Genomic DNA, 19,790 nt, shown 5'->3' on the forward strand with positions numbered 1-19,790 from the left:
TGGTGATAGTTTCAGCCAGGAAATAAGTGTTAAAACTAAGGGTTATAGGCTACTGATTTCTCAGAAATTATTGTCCAACACTGACAGTCACTACTAAGAAAAAGTGATTTAGTTGTCAGGAACAAGCAAGAAACATTGATGTTGTTTTTATATGCTTATATTATAGAACTATACGGCCTGACAGTGTTGTCCGTTCAATTTACAAAGCCACCGGCTGTTCAGATAATTCCAACCACCATGTGATCTACTTGGAGCACGTGGTTGTACGCATCACTATTACTCACCCTCGACGTGGAGACTTGTCAATTTACCTAACCTCTCCTTCTGGAACTAGGTCACAGCTCTTGGCCAACAGGTATAGTATGACAACACAACTTTGCAACCCAGTCAGCACGCAGAGCCTGCACTGAGATTGCAGCATCATCAAAGAGCAGTCAAGTCATTACAGTAGGTTTTGCTGAAAGACACAAGTTCTTGATTATTTTTTCTGAGAGAGATGGGGAAAATGAAGAACAAACAAATGAACTGAAAGATGGCAATCTCTGTCTTTATCAGTAGAAGAATAGGCTGTAAAGCTGTTGAAGATCATCATCTTTAAAACTAAGATTAGTCAATTTTGATAGTCTTTTGTGGCTCACCAATTATTAGATGGCTGGGAAGTGCAAGAAAAATAACAGGCTGTTACAGAAGGAAACTGAAGCTGAATGGAAATATGTTTTTACATATTATTGACACATTTTTCATTCCCTTCCTTTCTTATGCCTTTGCCTACTAGTAATAAAATAGAATAGTAATCTTCTCTTACTATTTTCTTTAAGTTTTCAGAATATGGTTATGACTCCTGATGTTACTAATTTGCATATCCTTTTTTTCCCCTTTTGTAGTAGTATGTAGTATGTTCGAGCCATGAAAGGCTCTTGGTAGGAGAATGCTGAGTAGTTGCACTAGCACTTTAAAATGAATGGGTCCATCTATAAACAGCCTATTAAAATTTTTAAAAAGTCAGCAATTTCCTTCATCCCATAGATCTACAATGGATACTTGCTGTTGGATGTCAGGACCCTCTAACATTAGCTACTAAGAAAGATCCATCCTCCATCCTTTTTTTTTCATCCTGTCACCTCTACAGTATGTTCTTGGAGAAACTGTGAGACTGCATCAAGTAGTTTCTTTTTTTCCAGATTGAACTCAAACAATTATATCTTTATCCAATGCAGCATTTCCAACATTTGTGCAATTTCAGTCCCTAGAGATGAGGTACATCATTAGCATTTGTCCTCAACAAACTGAAAGGCTGCCCAGTGGTATTTCTATTTCCTTGGTCTACTATGAGAAATTTTCTTTTAAGAAACCATCAGCATTCCTCCCCAGATACATAATGCTAAATCAGCAATCAAGAGTACTGCTCTCTACCACAGATCATTAAAGCACTAAGAAAGCCCAGAGGCCTCCTCAAACTCCATCCCATTTCCAACTGTGCAAATAAGTTACAATGATAAATGCTTCCATACTTCTCCAGCTGGCTAGAAAATTCTTCCTGACAGGACCATAGTATAATAAGGAATATTTTTGCATTGGTGACTAGCAGTTTAGATGACTGCAGCTCTGCTGGACACAGAGCATGGCTCCCATACAAAAGTTGACATTAGTGCAATGTGTCTCAGAAGCAGCAAGAGCTGCCACACGTCACATCTATGTTGTGAGAACTTTTCTGCCTTCCCATTCAAGTCTTCACAAAAGTTTATATCCCTAGTCCTATTCCTCAAACCTTTTAATGAATTGGGAGTGGCTTGCTTTCCAGACTGTCTCATTGTCTACATTTCCCCAGTCAGATTTGCTGAAAAAAGCACATCAAATGGAAAGAAAGTTGTTATGGAGTTTTGGGCCCCTTTAGGGTATCTCCTGTGTTTCGTTACTGGTGTTGTCAATGCCTTGCAGACAAAACACACATGCACACACATCTATCTCCCTGCTACACTGAACAAAGAACTTACCCTTTGCTAACCAGTGCAGAGGGCAGACTTCTACCCTCTGAACAGTTACGAATCAGGCTTTTGTTTTCCATTTGAAGGAATCCTTTGTCAGCTTTCTGTTCTGTTTTTATGCCACAGTTCTTCCATACTTCAAAATGAAAAAATCTAAAAGTCCTCCAACTAGGTATCCAAACAAAACAAGCTTGTGTAAACCCAGTGGTCTTAACACAGTTAACTCTTGGCTCTAGCCTTTCATGTCTTGCAGTTGACTCATAGCAAGTGGGAAATAAAGACATTCTAGTATTCACAGTTCACCTCTGGTGATGACTGCTATGTGGAAAAAGTACAAAGTTTAATTCAGTCAGTCTCTTTGTACCCCCTGCTCCTTAAAAAATAATTGTTTTCTGTGCCTGTGGTAGAGAGAGAAAAAGTAAGTGTGTGTATTGAAATATGGTGGTGTTCAGCTGCTTCTTATCCTATACTATCAGAACGCTAGCGTGAAAACAAAGAAACCTGAAAGGCCATTTAATATTTTGCAAAAGCAAATTATTCGTGAAAGAGCAAATATTCATACGTTCACGTCAGAAATTCCTTCCCCAAGCAAGCTTCAGAGATATACTGACTTGTCAGTCACATTTGGCTGATACCAACTCAGCTCTGGGGTACTAATATTAAGCAATAAATGTATTTTGCAAAATCTAGGTCTGAAATACACTAGAGCTTTCACAAAGCCCTTTCTTAGGGTAAAGTGATGTATGTGGACACAACACTTTTCAAAATGATATTTCAAGACTTGTTTTATTTGGATTTTATTTTTCTTACTGTTTAGTTGTCTTACAATTAGTATACTGAGTGTTGTTGGGTGTGTATGCTTTAGCATCATGTTATGAAAACTGGGGTAGGAGTATTGTTATTCACTAACATGAAAATTTCTTTAGTTTTGAGGCATTTGATTTTTAAAGTATTAATCATGAGGGCATCAGAATAAAGTCATTCAAGTGCAAGTAGCATGCAGGGATGCCTTGGCAGCAAATGGTCTGGGTTTTTTTCTATAGGCAAAGGTTCCAGAGGCTGCTGTACATTGCTACTACCTGAGACACTTTTCTCAGACATACAAGAGCTTTTAATGCACATGTACACAATTAATAGCAGCAATACCAGCTGTTTTTACTGAAACTAGGGAAAACCTCATTGCTTTACCATTACTCATCTGAGTTTAATTCTAAACAGTTTGCTGGTAAAATGTCTTAAAGTGCAAAAGGTATATTTTACACATGTGCACTTTTCTATCAATTCTGGAAAGAAAACTCACTGCGTAGTTTCTGGTGCATTGACAGTAGGTTCTCCAGGCAATACCTGGCCTTTTCTGCATATTTTGTTCTTAATGTTGGCATCCCCTAAAATGACTTCAGCAAGAAAACTTGTTAATTATAGGTGATGTGGATTCCTTTGCAACCATTTGGTGGATTACATTGTCACTGCCTTGAGCCTCGCATGTTCTTTAAAAACTGCATTACAGGGAACATATGCTTTGTTGTTTAGAAAGTACTAAACATGATTACATTGTATATACTGCAACAGAAGAAATACAGGCTTGGACAGTGCTGGTTGGTGAGGGGATGAGGATTAATTGTTCAAATTATTACAGTTAAGTCCAAAGGGGAACAGCATGCCCTTTTTAAAAACAATTGGCCACTGAATTTGGCAGCATATATTTCTGAGTATTTTTGAGACATACCACGATCTGTTCTAAAAGACACTCAATACAGGGGGCCATTGAGGAACAGCTGAATAGAAAGAGGATAGAAGCCACAAGATTGGGGCTGGTTTGTCTCCCACAAAAGTCACAGCTTGTTTAAATCTTGCTCTTTAAATTTCAATCAGCTGCTGCCATTCAAACTGCATAACTGAATTTTTTTTAACCATGGGGTGGCAAGTTTCCAGGCCACTAAGTTCTTACGCTTACATAGCACTGACATTAATAATACCTTTGTTCAGCAACAAAAGGAAATATTTTCAATACCATATTTTTCCTATAATGAAACCTTCAATAATCAGTAAATTTTAATAATACCCTCCTCTGCAGAAAACTCTTAGACCAAAACTGAGGTATTCTCATCTGATCTCACTTGCAAGATCACTTCATAAAAATTCTTGATTATCAGAAGTAGAGGAAACCTTTTCTTTATAGGAGGTGTCCTGGTTTCAGCTGGGATAGAGCTAATTGTCTTCCTAGTAGCTGGTATAGTGCTATGTTTTTGAGTTTGGTATGAGAAGAATGTTGATAACACTGATGTTTTCAGTTGTTGCGAAGTAATGTTTAGTCTAAAGTCAAGGATTTTTCAGCTTCTCATGCCCAGCCAGCGATAAGGCTGGAGGGGCACAAGAAGTTGGGAGGGGACACAGCCAGGGCAGCTGACCCAAAGTGGCCAACGGTGTATTCCATACCATGTAACGTCATGTCTAGTATATAAACTGGGGGGAGTGGGGGTGGGGGGATTGCCTCTCGGAGACTAACTGGGCATCGGTTAGGCGGGCAATTGCACTGTGCATCACTTGCATATTCCAATCCTTTTATTATTATAATTGTCATTTTATTATTGTTATTATTATCATTATTAGTTTCTTCATTTCTGTTCTATTAAACTGTTCTTATCTCAGTCCACGAGTTTTACCTTTTTCCTTCTGATTCTCTCCCCCATCCCACTGGGGGGGGGGGGGAGTGAGTGAGCGGCTGCATGATGCTTAGTTGCTGTCTGGGGTTAAACCATGGCAGGAGGTCATTTTAATTTCTGGACCAGTCCATCTTATATCTTTATTGCAGTTTACACATTAGACTCCAATAACAAAAACGACATTTTAGGGGTAAAAAGAAAAGGATAGGGTCAACTTTCGTGCTGAGTCTCAGTGTTTCAAATAGCTGTGAAAATTACCCTATGGTGACATTATTAAATCCAGGATGATTAAACAATAATCCTTTGGTTATGCTATGTCCACAGGATGAAGCAGTTCTTGGGAAAACTTTCTCCCAACTCTAACTTTCTATGTTTCATTTAATTTGTTGATTGTCTATGTCTTTTATTTTTCTGAATAGACACTCAGTACCCTTCTATCACCCATTCTTTGAACTGCAATTGCAATGTCAATATCTCAAGAAGGATTTGAGTACTTCTTTTGTTATATCCTGTCAGTATTAGCAATAGATATGGTGAGGAGCTCTGGGAATACTGGAGATACAACATTAAAAATACCCAACCAGTAAACAATTTTTTTTATCTCAGAGAGGAAAAAGTTACTGCTGATTTTATCAGCTCAGCAGGAAAGACTGACTGGGTTTATATACAAGAGTGTAAATGAATGCAAGGGACCTCCATCTAGTTCATCATGGAAGATGTTCAAAGATAAATGTGGAAAAAGAATGAAGTGCAATATATATGAGATCTAGAATGACACATGCCTTTCTTTGAGGACTGAAACTAGTAAAGAATTAATCAGGGAGATCTGCAGGGTAGGCAGGTATTGGATTTTAAAATTCAGAACTTTAAGTTCAATTTTAGTGGAAAATTAGGATCCATAATTAAAAGTTTTAAATAATTTTCAATAGTAGAAGTGTGAATAAAGACAAATGGATGAAGACAAATTTAAGATCCAGCTAAATGTCTCAGATTATGGGTTTTGTACTGAACCAAAAAGAAAGAGAGGAGCTGTGTAAGACAGACTAGAGGAAGAACACCTAGGATTTTGCTTCCTGTAGATAGGTTTGCCCCAGCTACTGTGGCGAGGATGTGTTGTGTTAAAGTGTAATGAAGTTTGGCAGAAAATAAACCCCCTTGCATTCCAGCTTGTCCTCAGATGCCAGAGGGGCTGGGGGCGGCTAGGCTTAGATTCTGAATGAAGTCCAATTCAGCACTATAAGTCCGGTCACATTCAATATGTTGAACTCTCACGATTACAAATGCACTAATAATGCACTGTACTATCAATTTAGCTGCATTCAACACAATAGAATTGCCAGACTTAGGGAGTTTGATTGCGTTCAACAAACTATCACAGCTAGATTAATGAACAGTACAGTTTATTAAAGCAACAGGAGTACAGGTTCTTTTGGATTGCCAGTGATAAATACACTGTCTGCAAAGCATGTGCAAATAATAATACAGTCGACTACAAGCACACTAAATTATGGAAAAACTCTATAGAGATTTCTAAGTTTCCCAGGGAAGCACTCATTATAACTGAGGGTTCGAATCTCACCCAATAGGCATCCCTATGGGGGGGGGGAAGAGAGGTTCAGCCCATCAGCTGATCCCAGAAGTCAGCAATGTCCTCCCAACTTGTCTATGATGGTGTCTTCCCTAGCATTCCTCCTCTCTTAAGCCCTTTTATATTTTCTTATTTTTAGGTGGAGCTTGAGTGACTCTAGTCATACATACCTTTATTATGATTGGTGTAAAATCTCCTCGCTTTACTTTTAAAGGTATATGCTAGAGAAAATTCAGAGCGCATGCTCAGTGAGGAGTGGTCGCACCTTGGAGGTGGGTAGCTTTTGGAATGGAGGTGTGTTTTGGTATTATAATGAGATTATAATGAGGAAAGTTCACCCAGAGAACATGATTTAGCGTGTCACTACTCCAGAACTGGGCACTTATTATATAAATCAGAAGTAAGGCCATAGCGTTGACAGAACCCCATTGTTTCACCTCCTTGCTTCAGTGGATTCAATGCAGGGACCTTCCATTCTTGTTCCAGTAGTTCCAGTTCCCTCTCCCTGCGGTGATATCACAGAGCCTGGCTGCGGTGTCTCCACTCCGCTCCACCCTCCGTGTTGTTTCTCTTAGAGTCCACACACCAAGCTCCCCTGGTGTTGCTAACATCTAAGGTTGCAGGTTATGTTGCTTAGGGAATTATGGAACAGTTTTCTTGCATATCCACTGCATTCCACCCTGGAGGTTCACCTTCCCTTAAGAGGGGGACATATCGATAAGTCACCTCCAGCAATCATTCCACAGGATGAATGGGTCTTTTCCTAGCCTTATAAAAACCAGGCCCAGCTCAATCTTAGTATAACACCACTTATTACATTGAGTTTCAGCTGGAATAAATTGAATTGTGTGATGAACACTCAGTCTCCTCTACTGCCCTTACCCTAATCAGAGAACCCTTTTCAGACCTACATGACTGATGGACAAGAAAAGTCTGTATATGTGGTACTGTGTTCATTCATGCTCTTGCATTAGAATTTCTACCTGTTTAGAGTGAGGTTTCTGAAGATTTACTGCAAATTCAATAGGAAAACACACAGCTTTTAAGAAGACAACTATTAGCATCAGCCACACAGCTGGCTGACCAGTGCAGTATGTGGAACTCAGCAGCCTGACATGTCTTTAGGTGATGACGGAGCATTTCATGCTTATATGTATATAAGCATGTATATAAGCATGGTCATAAAAATTATCAGATTATTCTAAGCATCTTGTTAAACTATTTTAATCTATAAGAACCTGTAATAGTCAACTAACAATTCATCAGACCATAATTTAATAGTCCATGACAAGATAAGTGTATCCTTGATATGAAGTTTGACATGATATCAATCTGACAAATATCAAAATCAATTAACCATCTGGACTGGCTCCATAATCCTTAAAAAGATCCTATTCTGTATGTATTTCTTTCTGAATAAGGAAAAGTACACCTGAACTTTTTTGGTATTTCGATTTTTTTCATCCTTTCACTCAACACCACTGAAAGGGAAATCCAGGTTCTTTGATTTGAGAGTGCATAAGCAGAGCAACATAAAAATACTTGGACTGTTCAGTATATAAAACATATGCATACAGATAGCCTCAGAGTCAGTATCTTTCTACTTTTTTTTTCTTAACAGTTCTTTTGATCAGTGCTGTTCTCAGCACTGGTAAGACCACACCTGGAGTCCAGTTTGGGGCTCCCCAGTACAAGAGAGACATGCACATACTGGAGAGAGTCCAGTGAAGGGCCACTAAGATGGTTAAGGGACTGGAACATCTCTCATATGAGGCAAAGCTGAGAGAGCTGACACTGTTCAGCCTAGAGAAGAGAAGGCTTGGGGGGAATCTCATCAATGCATATAAATATCTGAAGGGAGGGTGTAAAGAAGACAGAGCCAGGCTCTTTTCAGTGGTGCCCAGCGACAGGACAAGAGGCAATTGGCACAAAGTGAAACACAGGAGGTTCCATGTGAACATCAGGAAACACTTTTTCACTGTGAGGGTGACTGAGCACTGGAACAAGTTGCCCAGAGAGGTTGTGGAGTCTCCATCCTTGGAGATATTCAAAAGCCATCTGGACATGGTCCTGGGCAACCTGCTCTAGGTGGCCCTGCTTGAGGAGAGGGGTTGGACAAGACAGCCTCTAGAGGCCCCTTCCAACCTCTGTGATTCTGTGATTCGTCTATAGCTTTTTGATTCATTTATAGAATCATTTGTAGAAATTCAATTAATACATTTAAAAATTCCAATTTAAACCTTACTTGATAAAATTCAAATCCTTCCCAAAGAAGTTTAGGGAAGTGTTCATTCCAAATACTAGTCCTTTTTCTGGGAAATAATCTTACTAGGTTTTCCTGCACCTCCAGGGATGGAAATATGAAAGCTTACAGTTTCAGCCATAGCATGTTTTAGGTAGAGGTGTTTTCATATATCCAAGACCAAGACATAAGGGATTTTTGTTTTTTTCCTCCCAAAATGACTTAAAAGAATGATGCAAGGTTAAAATAGAAATCTATCAGCATTTTAAAATACAAAAACGTAACATATAAATACCTTTAAACACAAAATAATATTGGAAATATGGAAAATAATATGGGACTAATTGCAGTAAAAATAAGCAGTAACTAGTGTTTCTATGTATGTGAATGGAAGCCCAATGAATATAGAATTTAAAATATAATTGCATAGTACTTATATAATACCATATAATTTAGCTGCCATAATGGCAATTAGGAATATTGCTGCTTTGACTGACAGTGTGTTTAAAAAGTAATACATTAGTTGTCAGCGAAACACTGTATGACAATTTGACTAACTCTCTTGGAAATAACCTGCATAATGACTTAAATTGGACATACTCACATGCAAACTTTGGGTAATAACTAGGTAGATAATTTCTACCCTTTCAGTAAATGATGTGTCAAATTACGTGTCCTATATCTGTCATGTTTTTGTGAAATTTGTTGTATTCACACAACTGATTTAACAGTGATATGAAACAGGCCAACTCTGGTGGCATAATTCTATATTTAGAACTCCATCAGAAGAAAATCTCATCCAATTATCAGTTAAAATCCATCCTAATTTTAAATATATATGAATATTTTATTTTAATGTTATCAACACTAATAAATATGAGTAATATAGGCATTCATAGAGAATGGAAAATGGTTACACAAATGAGAGAGCAAAAATCAACTGTGGGCTGAATCCTGTAAGTGTTCTGTGCATTCAGGTCCTACTGAGGAGAGTTGTGGATATGTAGACCCATGCAGGACTTGGCCCCATGCCTCTGACCAGTTTTCAGCAAGAATGGCATTTTATCGGCATTCTATGTGAACATTTTAACCAGAACTTGGCACATATTCACATTGCTACAAAAGTATCCTGCTTTCCCAATGTTTTCCCACTGAACTTCATAACCTTTTGAGAATAAAGATTGAAATGTGCTTAGAAAATAACAGTAAAAAATCAAGTGAGTATAAAATGTATTTTTAAGATTGATTAGAGTATTTTGTAGTGAAACACTAGATTTCTCTCAATTTAATGGAAAAGTATTATAAATCCATTGGATTTTCTACTGTACAGATAATTTTTTAAGAAAAATATTTAAGTATAGCTGTCACCAGTGGAATAAAAAGCAAATTAAAATGGTGATAAATGTAGTAGTTCTCATTCTGCTTTGCGTGTGAGAGAGGGAGATCTTTGTGTGTGTGTGTGTATATCTATCTATCTATCTTTAAAGCTGAGCTGTGCCATTTTAGTAGAGGTAAGTAAGTGTATCTATCTCCCATCAATAGCTTTGGGGTACCAGGAAACATGCTGCAAGCACTGAATAGAAGTGCAAGTTCTCTTGTGTCTTTCCAAAATCTCATTAATAAATTCCAGTTTTAGGCAATGAAAACTCCCACCAGTCCACCTTCCCCTTCCCCCACCTGATCAGTATCAAATTGCAGCCTCTGAACTGGGCCCCCCTACTAGAAATTACTGTAATCCAGGCCTGAGCTCTAACCTCTTCACCCAAGACCTAAGTAATTATGGTAATGTTGTTAGATGAAATCATCAGATGCCATTAGTCTTTCAGTTTTACCCAAACTCAATCCTGTCAAGTGTTTGAATAGAGTGATATCTTGGTCATTTGAGGTTTGAGACCAGCGTCTCAGTTGCATCTGATTGCCTCACAATGAATCACATATATTGAGTTGCTCATATTGTCTCAGTCACTTAATCCTTTTATTTTCTTAAAACCCCTTTTCAGTATTTCAATTCAAAACCAAAAATAAATGTTGCAGAACTTTTCCAACATAAAGTTGTTTGTATTTACATCATGCTTTTAAAGCAAAGGATATTCTGTATTTTATGCGCTTTTCCCAAGACACCTGCATTCTCTTAAGCCTTAGTAGCAATTATGACAAATGATGACATGTAAAGAATCTTTTCCATTTAAAAAAAAAACACAAAAACTGGCAAATGTATTTGAAAGATGTGCTGAAAAACTATTATAAGTAATGTTATGCAAAGGACTGGCTAATTAGTATATCTTTCAAGAGTCTGGAGACTTGGAGGCTTAGCTCCACTAAAATGGTGCACTTAAAATAATGTCATGATTTATTTTAGGTTATTTGATCATTCCATGGAAGGATTTAAAAACTGGGAGTTTATGACTACTCACGCCTGGAATGAAAAAGCAGCAGGTGACTGGATCTTGGAAATCTGTGACACTCCATCTCAGCTGAGAAATTTCAAGACTCCAGGTATGACTTTAACCTTTATTTGGGATCAGTGGATTCAGAAGAATACTTGCAGTTGCTAACACTGCTTTGACTCTTTTACACCTTTGATTTATACCTGTGAGATCTCATTGGTTTTAATGTGATTGGCAGAGCTGTGAAGACCTATGCATTATTCTAAATTTCAGTTATCAAAGCAGACTTCATTTTTATGTTGCTGATATTTTCCATTTAAGACGTGGTTCTCTTTTATCCTGAACTTACTTCTGGTTTCTGTGGAGAAGTTCACCTTCTCGGGGTAAACTCCCCTCTTTCTTGCATTCAAAGTTGTTGCCTTGAAATATAAAAAGATAGTTTTTCCATTTATAGTTAGATCATACCAAATGTGAATTCTTCAAGCAGAGGAAGACGCCTGTACCATCTGGCAGGTTACCAAGAGTCAGTGCTTTAAACAAACAAAATCTTTAGTAGGTGGAAATTGCATGTGCCACATTTGAAAGAAGATATAATATTTCCATATACAGACATCTGTTTTCCTAGATGTTGAATATAGTTTTATCTGACAGGTCTTCAACATACATTAGAGCAGCCCAAAATTATTCCACTGTATTAATTTTGCCAGTGACTCATGGCTGATATAGGGCCTAAGAATTTATTTCCATGTTGTTTTTCTTTGCTTTGTATTTTTTTATCCTACCCATAAGGAAAACAGTGTTTACGTAACTAAAAGATCCCTTTATACAGAAGAAAGAAATTGCATTGTGCTCCCGTGCATATAGGTAAAGTGCCCAGGCCTCACATTTGTTCACTTAAGAACTAGAATTTTTAAGGCTACAGACATTCTTCTGTTTTTAATTCCCATTGCACAGTTCAGTTTCATTCACAAATTTCAGAATGAGCACTTCAAAAGAAATGGAGATTGAGGCTTTCAAAGAGACTCATGGGAGTAGGTGCTTACTTCTATTTGCTGGTTATGAGATCCCTGTAGACCTACTGAAACTTTCAGCCTTGAGACCCATTTTGAAATAGATATAGTATACAAAGACAAAAATATATGCATGAATACTGAATATACTCCTTCTCATGGGGCCTCATGTCAAAATAGGTGAAAACCCTTTAATAAAAAAACCCTCATGGGGCTACATCTGGCTGGCGACCGGTCACCAGTGGTGTTCCTCAGGGCTCAATCCTAGGGCTGGTTCTGTCAAATATATTTATCAGTGATCTGGATGCAGGAGTTGAATGCACCCTTAGCAAGTTTGCTGACGATACCAAATTGGGAGGTGCTGTTGACTCTCTTGAGGGACAAGATGCCTTGCAGAGGGATCTGGATAGATTGGAGCACTGGGCAATCATCAGTGACATAAAATATAACAAGTCCAAGTGTCGGATTCTGCACCTGGGACGGAGTAACGCCAGACACAAGTATAAATTGGGAAAGGAGTGGCTGGAGAGCAGCCCTGCAGAAAGGGATCTGGGGGTGCTGGTTGACAGCAGGCTCAATAGGAGTCAGCAGTGTGCTCTGGCAGCCAAGAGGGCAAACTGCATCCTGGGGTGCATCAAACACAGTATAACCAACCAGTCAAATTAGAGCTGAATGCTACTAATGTATTGGAAATTACTTATCACTAAGGCTAAATTAACACTTACTCTTGATATCTTAGCCATGTGATGTTAATTGTACCAGCAAATGCAGAGCAAAGTTTCCAGTACACTAAAAGGGGTATTCATTAAATATATTGGGAAAAGTAACCATAGACTATGAGCATAACTATGCAGTTCTTTTTTGTATGTCCAGGGAATTTTCAGTGCTTTTGAATTTGATGAGACAGGTATTAAACAACAACTACATAGTTTAAATTTAATCAGATTACTTGGAAAAAAAAAAAAAGAGACAAAAATCAATGATTTTCAACTCTGTCTTACACTTGTTATTCTTGAAGCAGCCAGAAGCTGCTCTGACTTTAAGGACAAGTTAGGGCAGCCCTTCATCCTTGTATGTACTGGCACCCAATGGTTCCTCTAAGAGGGATGAAGGATAGCCAGAGAGCAACACATTTCAGCTATTTTCCTTCTTCTCTCTGCCCTGGCATGCTCCCTATACTAAAGCCTGGAAAAGAACTAGCATGGAAGCATTTTGGAAACTGTTCAACTGGGCTATTCTCCAGACATCATTTACAGTCCTTTTATGTTGCCAGGACAGTCTAAAAGAGACAGGCTACATTTCCAGCTTTACACTTTAAAGCCTGTTGCTGCAAATTCTTTTTTATGAGTTCTCATATGGTCTTGTTGATTTATTGATTTCAATACTTTATATATACTCTTCTCTGTGCTACAGTGGATATTCTTATGGGACTGATTTCTTTTGCTCCATGAGGACTAAAACCTAAAGTTTCAACTCTGGAGGAAAAGCGGCAGTTAAGGCCAGGGAATATGGAGAAAGTAAACCTGCCCAGCTGAGGGTGGTGGAAGAAGCTAATATGATGAAAAATCCTGCTGGAGAATGTATACTTTACTTTCTTTTAACCTGAATGACTGAATGTGAAACACAGGCGTAGAATGGTTGGGGTTTTGCAGACTTTGGGATTTCACAAGGTGCAATCTGGTTGTGAATTTGGGCCTTGGTTCATTGTATCATATTTAGTAATATGTCTCCCAGCTTTCTAGAGTGGTTCTTGCCTCATGATGGAAGTGGTCCAATGGCATTTCTGTTCAGAAAAATTTAAAAGTGCCTGCCTGTTCTTCACGGGGGGGGGGGGGGGATGTGAGGTGAGAGAGATGATATAGGGTTCTTTCTGGATCTCGATAACAAAGGCCCAACAACAAAAGGTTTAATGAAATGACTGTTTTAATAAGATAGAATAAAAAGAGGCATATAGATAGTGAGTAAACCTTACATGCCTTCAGATGCTGGTGTCGAGGTTTCAGCCCAGCCGGTAACAAAGGACCACGCAGCCGCTCGCTCACTCCTCCCGTCAGAGAATCACAAAGGAGAAAAGAAAAAAAATCAGAACCTCATGGGCTGAGATAAGCACAATTTACTGGGACAACACAAAAAGAGAAGTTACAACAACAACAACGATACTAATAAAAGAATATACAAAAGGAGTGATGCACAGTGCAACTGCTCACCACCCGGAACCCCACGCTCCGCCACTTCCCCCACCGAAAGCCGAGAGACCCCCCAGCCTGCTCCCCATTTATATACTGAGCGTGATGTCACATGGTATGGAATAGCTCCTTGGCCAGTTCAGGTCAGCTGTCCAGGCTGTGCCCCCTCCCAGGTTCCTGTGAAAATTAACTCTATCCCAGCTGAACCCAGGACAGCTGGGTACCCCGCATTTGTGCAGCATTGGATGGACCCCAGATGGATTTTTCAGATGGCACGATGCACAGATCCTGTCTTTGGAGAGGTTCCTCCTCCCTCCAGTGCTGTGGTGCATTTTATTTTGTGTGACAAACAGAATCATATATCTTCTCCTGACAAGTTGGCATGTTTTCTCTGTCATAACATCCACCAGCGTGCAGCACAGGCCAGCATGGGACACTCCAGCAGATCCCCTTACAGGGGCTACTCATGCTAATCTATTGGCTTCTCAAGCCTTAAGTACAAGGCCCAATAGAGCAGACATGGCTTGCTCAAGATCATTAACTCCTTGAATATGTCTTCCACAAGTCTCCCAATACACTGTCACATATTAATAGTGGATAAACTCAGCTGTTTGGGCATGTTAGGGTTAGTCTCCGCACTGAACAGAATGCGAAGTAAGCAAAAGGTCCTTAAACATGATTTATGGTGCTTTTCCAGTTTATCACCATAGCCTGCAGTTTATCACACTGATATCACCATCATGCTTGTTTCTTGTTTCTATGTGTGCGTGTATTTGTTTAGCTATTAAAAGGTCTTGTAATTAAGAGCTTCAGTTTTCCTGTAATCAAAATGAGAACAAAGAGTCAATGTGTCATGATATCCTGACACTGGCAAGGTAATGCCACATCTGTTACCCATAAAGAAATGTAGGGTTCAGTTCATAAAAATAGTGCATGCGATTTCTGCATTTAATTCTGTAGAGTTTATGGAGGGGGATATGTGCTTGTGGTGAAATGCTGTGATATACCCTTTCTCCTATACATACAATATGGGACCTCTGTTATGTACTAAATACAAGCAGGATAAGGGATTATTTTAGCCAAGCTAAATGATGGAATCAGCCAAAAATGAGGACAGAAGGATTTTGGCTCAAATGTGCACACTTTTTTTTATTCATTATAAAAGTGTGTGGATATATGCTTATTTATTGAAATGTTTTCATTGTGCAAATTAAACCTGCCTTGAGGCAGACTTCATTTATTTGCTGGCAAGTCACATGAATTTTCTTTCTCTTTATTTACTGAACCATTCTTAAAAGGAAACTAATCTCCTGAGAGACCCTGCATTATTCCCCTCGCTGCCCTTTTGCATTAGTTATACATTCAAGGCTCCAGTCCTACCTGTAGGTATGTTAATACAAGCCCTTCCATGTGTGTAACATTCAGACACAACAATGCACTGTGCCTGAGGAGCATCTTTGCCTGTACTTATTTTTAGTGGGTCCTTGCAGATATTAACTTCTAGTATTCAGTATTTTTACAAGTGTTCTGGAAGAAATATAAAATCAACACTTGGAAACTATAGTGATCATTGCGGCAAAATAATGATGAAGATGGAACTTAGCAACTTAGCAAAACTCATTTTTCAATTACATCCATTATATTATGGTCTATATGCTGTAGAAGTGGGTTAAAACACAAAAAGAACAGAGACTGTATGCAAAGAAGCTGTAGCTTTGAAAAGGCTCTAGAGATTACTTTTTCTAGTTAAACATGAGCTCCCTGTATAACTCTTGCAAAAAAGAAATTGCTTTTAAGAACTCAGCTGAATAACTTTAAAGAACACTGAGAGGTAACTTGATCCCCAACTGTCTATACAGGAAGAAAAGATGTGATTTGGCTCTTTTTAATCTAGTGGGGACTAAAGACCTACATGGCTGTGATCTAAAGCTAGGAAAACACAAATTGAAAATAAGGTGCATAGAGTTTGACAGTCAAGGTAATTAGGCAGTAGTTTGGTAAGAGGTGTGGTAGGCTCTTCATGAGTTACTTTTTAAACTCAAGACTGAATATTTCTTTAAAAGTCATGCTTTGCTTCAGCTACAAAAAGTTGGAAATTACTGTGTGAAAACTGTTGTATGATGTAGAGTCTTACCTATAGTCTTTTCTAAAAAAAAGGTTGAGTATAGAACAGAGAAGGTTTCATATAAAGTGTAGAAATTTCTATCAAATACAGGTTAAATTGCATTGGCAGAGACAGTTTTATTCCTGTCTTTAACCCCAATACAAAACAGTTTAAAAGAATTGGGTTATCATCTGTCATGTATCTGTCATTCCTCAGTGAAATCTCTGGCTTTGCTTACTGTTGCTTAATGCTTGGAGGATGAATACAAGCATTAAGCAGACAGATAATGTACTGTTTTTGTCATGCTATTGGAGTATATCAGATGACATTGGGAAAATACAGAAAAATAACTTGATTATAACAAAAGTCAAAGTAATTTGCTTGCATAGGTTGAAAAAAAACCCAAATGAATATGAAAGCTCCAAACAAATTATTGAGTATCATTAATATAAAAGAAGAGAAAGGTTGCTTGAATTTAACTTTACATGAAACATTGATTTTCCTGAGGAAAGACATACCTGGATTACATAATTTTTAAATCAGTAGTAAGAGAAGAGTATTTTAACCACAGAACAGCCTCCAAAAATAGAATCTTTCAAATTTAGAAAAGAAATACTCCCCACTCTCCTATTTCCTGTATCTTCTTATGAGAATTTGACATTTACAACAAGCTGCTTCAACATAGATAAATATAATCAAAAGATTCCCATAATTTCAAGCAGAGATGTATTTTTTATGCTTCATTACTTTAAGAATTCTTTCAGGCCTGAATACTTTTGCTCTTTCATGGAATAAATTCACTGGGGAATATAGACATGGAAGTGGAGACTGGAATTTCATACCTTGTGTCCCGATAACCTGAATGGATGACTTGATATACATTTATCTTTCTATTTTTCTACTAAAAAACTTGCCAAAAAAGTAACATAATCCCTGAGGCAGGCAATTTTTTTCTTTCTTCACTCAAGTACTAAGAGGATAAAATGTTAGTGACTAACACAGACAATGCAGGATATATCTGCCAAATCACTAGGCCAAATAGATAAAAAATTATGCTGGTTTGGGAGGGGACATTGGCATGTGGAAATTTTAAAAGAAATTGTTTCATATCCATCAAGATATATCCTGTTAGCCAATGAAAAATACTCTTGAGTATTAAATGAAACGTAACCTCTTCCTTAAGTCAGAATTATAATTTATCCTTTTTTATTTTTATTTATTATATATAGCTAGTTAGCTAAAAGATCTCAAATAATAATAACTGGATAATTAATGTTATGAGGAAAAGTGAAATCTGGAGCAAAAATCTCACCTTGCTGAAAACCATATGAATGGTTTCTAAAACTAGATTTTAAATATTTAACTTCTAGGCAAATTGAAAGAATGGTCCTTAGTACTGTATGGAACATCCATCCAGCCTTACTCACCAAGAAATGATTTTCCAAAAGTGGAAAGAGTGCACTCTAGTCTGCTCGAAGACCCTACAGAAGATTATGGAACAGATGACTATTCAGGTATGTTCTTTGAAGTATCATTCATTTACTCTGTGCATTTATTGAATGCATAATGGGTTGAAGGAGTAACTTGAGACTCTCTCTATATAAAATGTTACTGTCATAGGACTTTGTATTGTCAATATATGATCAGATATTATCAAGACTCCTGGCTTGCTTGCTTGATATGTTCCCTCGTCTACCTTTTGTGCCTCTTGGTCTTTTTGCATTAATTCAAGACTAGGATTCTGATCCCACAGCAGAGTCTGTGGTCTTTCTTGCCTGGGAAACAATTACATGGTGCTGAAATACTAAAATAAACTAATTAATTTATTTTAAATTAAATAACTAATATTAGTCAAACAGAAACAATATCCATAATCAATATAATGAACCTTTCATGGATTTTCTCTGACTAGAAGAATAAAGTTATATTTATATTTCATTTAATTAGTTAGAATTGCAGTGGCACAACTGATAATAATTATGCAGAATTTATAGTAATTATATATAGAAAAATTAATATTCTGAGGCTAAAACATGGTGCTGACAGAATGTCTACTAAAAAAAAGTTACATCAGGATTTTCTCATAGGGGGATGGGAGTAGTGGGAGTTAAGTGAAACTGTTTCTTAAATTAAGATGAGAATTATTTGTTTCTTTATTTAAAGTTTTATATTTATATTTTACCCTTATGAGTTTGTAAGCATAGAGTTATAGAATTTTACAGTACAGTTAACATACTATGAAGAACTACTGGGTTTTATATATGTATATATAAATATATATACATGCACACAAACACACATATATATGTATAACATTTTCTTATACATCTTTGCTGTTTTCCATAGAAAGGTTTTAGAAGGAAAAAAAAAACATTTGGAAGGAAGAGAGGTATTCAGGCATGGACTGGATAGATGTCTTTCTCTGGTGTCTATTTCAGTCATCACCACCATACTGTAGAAGGGGAAGATGGAGAAAATAGGTTAACAGAAATTACAGAGTTGGGAGACAGACTCAGAGCCTTGGCTGTTTATTGCAAGGAAAGTGAAGAGCAGGGTTTGAGGTTTAATGTAAAAGAGTGGATCCCAGCTCTAGGGAACTATATGAATCACCTAAAGACAGTTACCTCAGCTTGCACATGTGCTATAATACCAACATGTAACTTGTATCTCTGATGATTGCTAATTTCTTATGCTTTTGTTGTATGAAACAAACTCACTTTACGTCAAGTTTGCCTGATGTTAAGAGGAATCTCGAGGAGGCTGGCAAACTCAAAGCATTTCATTCACCAGAGAGCAATGATCCTAAAATAGTTATGAGTTTACCCACATGCCCTGTTCCCCATATGTAAAGGCAGGAGTCAACAGTCCTCTCCTCCCTTAGCTGGAAGGACCTATTTGAAAACTGTAAACATGAGATTCAGGTGAGATGGAAGATTAATTAGCTAAGGCATGTAGCAGCACAGATGGAAGATAGTCCGGACCCTGGGGGGTGGTTCACTTTGGTTGTGGTAGCTGCCTGGACCAATTGTCACCCACTTAGTAACCAGAGTAGCCGCTAATCATGTTGTCATTTATGTTGACCTGTTTGTGACAATGATGTAGCTAATCATTCCTTATTATGAATTCCAGAAGCCTTTGAACATCTCTGAATAAAAATCAAAATTATTTGTTACTCATTAGGAAAGCATATGTTTGGATCCAGAAATAGTTTCTGATAGATTCTATAGTGGATACCATGCTTGCTAAAATATTATAAATCACTGTGGGTAGTTATTGAGGCCCAGATCTGCAAAAGTCTTCAGATACTAAAATCCTCTTTTCAGTGGAGCCAAATTACTATTTGGACTTCAGATTACATAGGGAAACAGAGTAATTGCATTCTGCATTAAAATACTGTGTTTTAAAGGGTACTAAGCACTGAATGAGAAGTGTTCCCCCCCCCGGATTTTTGGTTTTATTATAGGTCCCTGCAATGCAGAATGCAGTAAAGTAGGGTGTGATGGGCCAGGACCAGATCATTGTACTGACTGTCTGCACTACTACTACAAATCTAAGAACAACACACGGTAGGACCAAGAGAAAAATCTTTACTTCGTAGATTCCTTGGTGTATATCATAAATTCCT

The 19,790-nt window shown here is 37.7% G+C and overlaps 1 protein-coding gene across 1 annotated transcript in view; it reads left to right on the forward strand.

Moving 5' to 3' along the window:
- The window catches only part of LOC138683546 (proprotein convertase subtilisin/kexin type 5-like), a 244,874-nt gene that overhangs the window by 212,605 nt on the left and 12,479 nt on the right, over nucleotides 1-19,790 (forward strand). Inside the window, exons 12-15 of the mRNA XM_069775528.1 lie at nucleotides 167-355; nucleotides 10,838-10,974; nucleotides 17,536-17,679; nucleotides 19,629-19,731. Coding sequence (XP_069631629.1) covers nucleotides 167-355; nucleotides 10,838-10,974; nucleotides 17,536-17,679; nucleotides 19,629-19,731 — 573 coding nt within the window. The remainder of the gene's footprint in view (nucleotides 1-166; nucleotides 356-10,837; nucleotides 10,975-17,535; nucleotides 17,680-19,628; nucleotides 19,732-19,790) is intronic.

The sequence above is a fragment of the Haliaeetus albicilla genome, chromosome W (assembly GCF_947461875.1).
Source record: "Haliaeetus albicilla chromosome W, bHalAlb1.1, whole genome shotgun sequence".
Taxonomy (NCBI): domain Eukaryota; kingdom Metazoa; phylum Chordata; class Aves; order Accipitriformes; family Accipitridae; genus Haliaeetus; species Haliaeetus albicilla.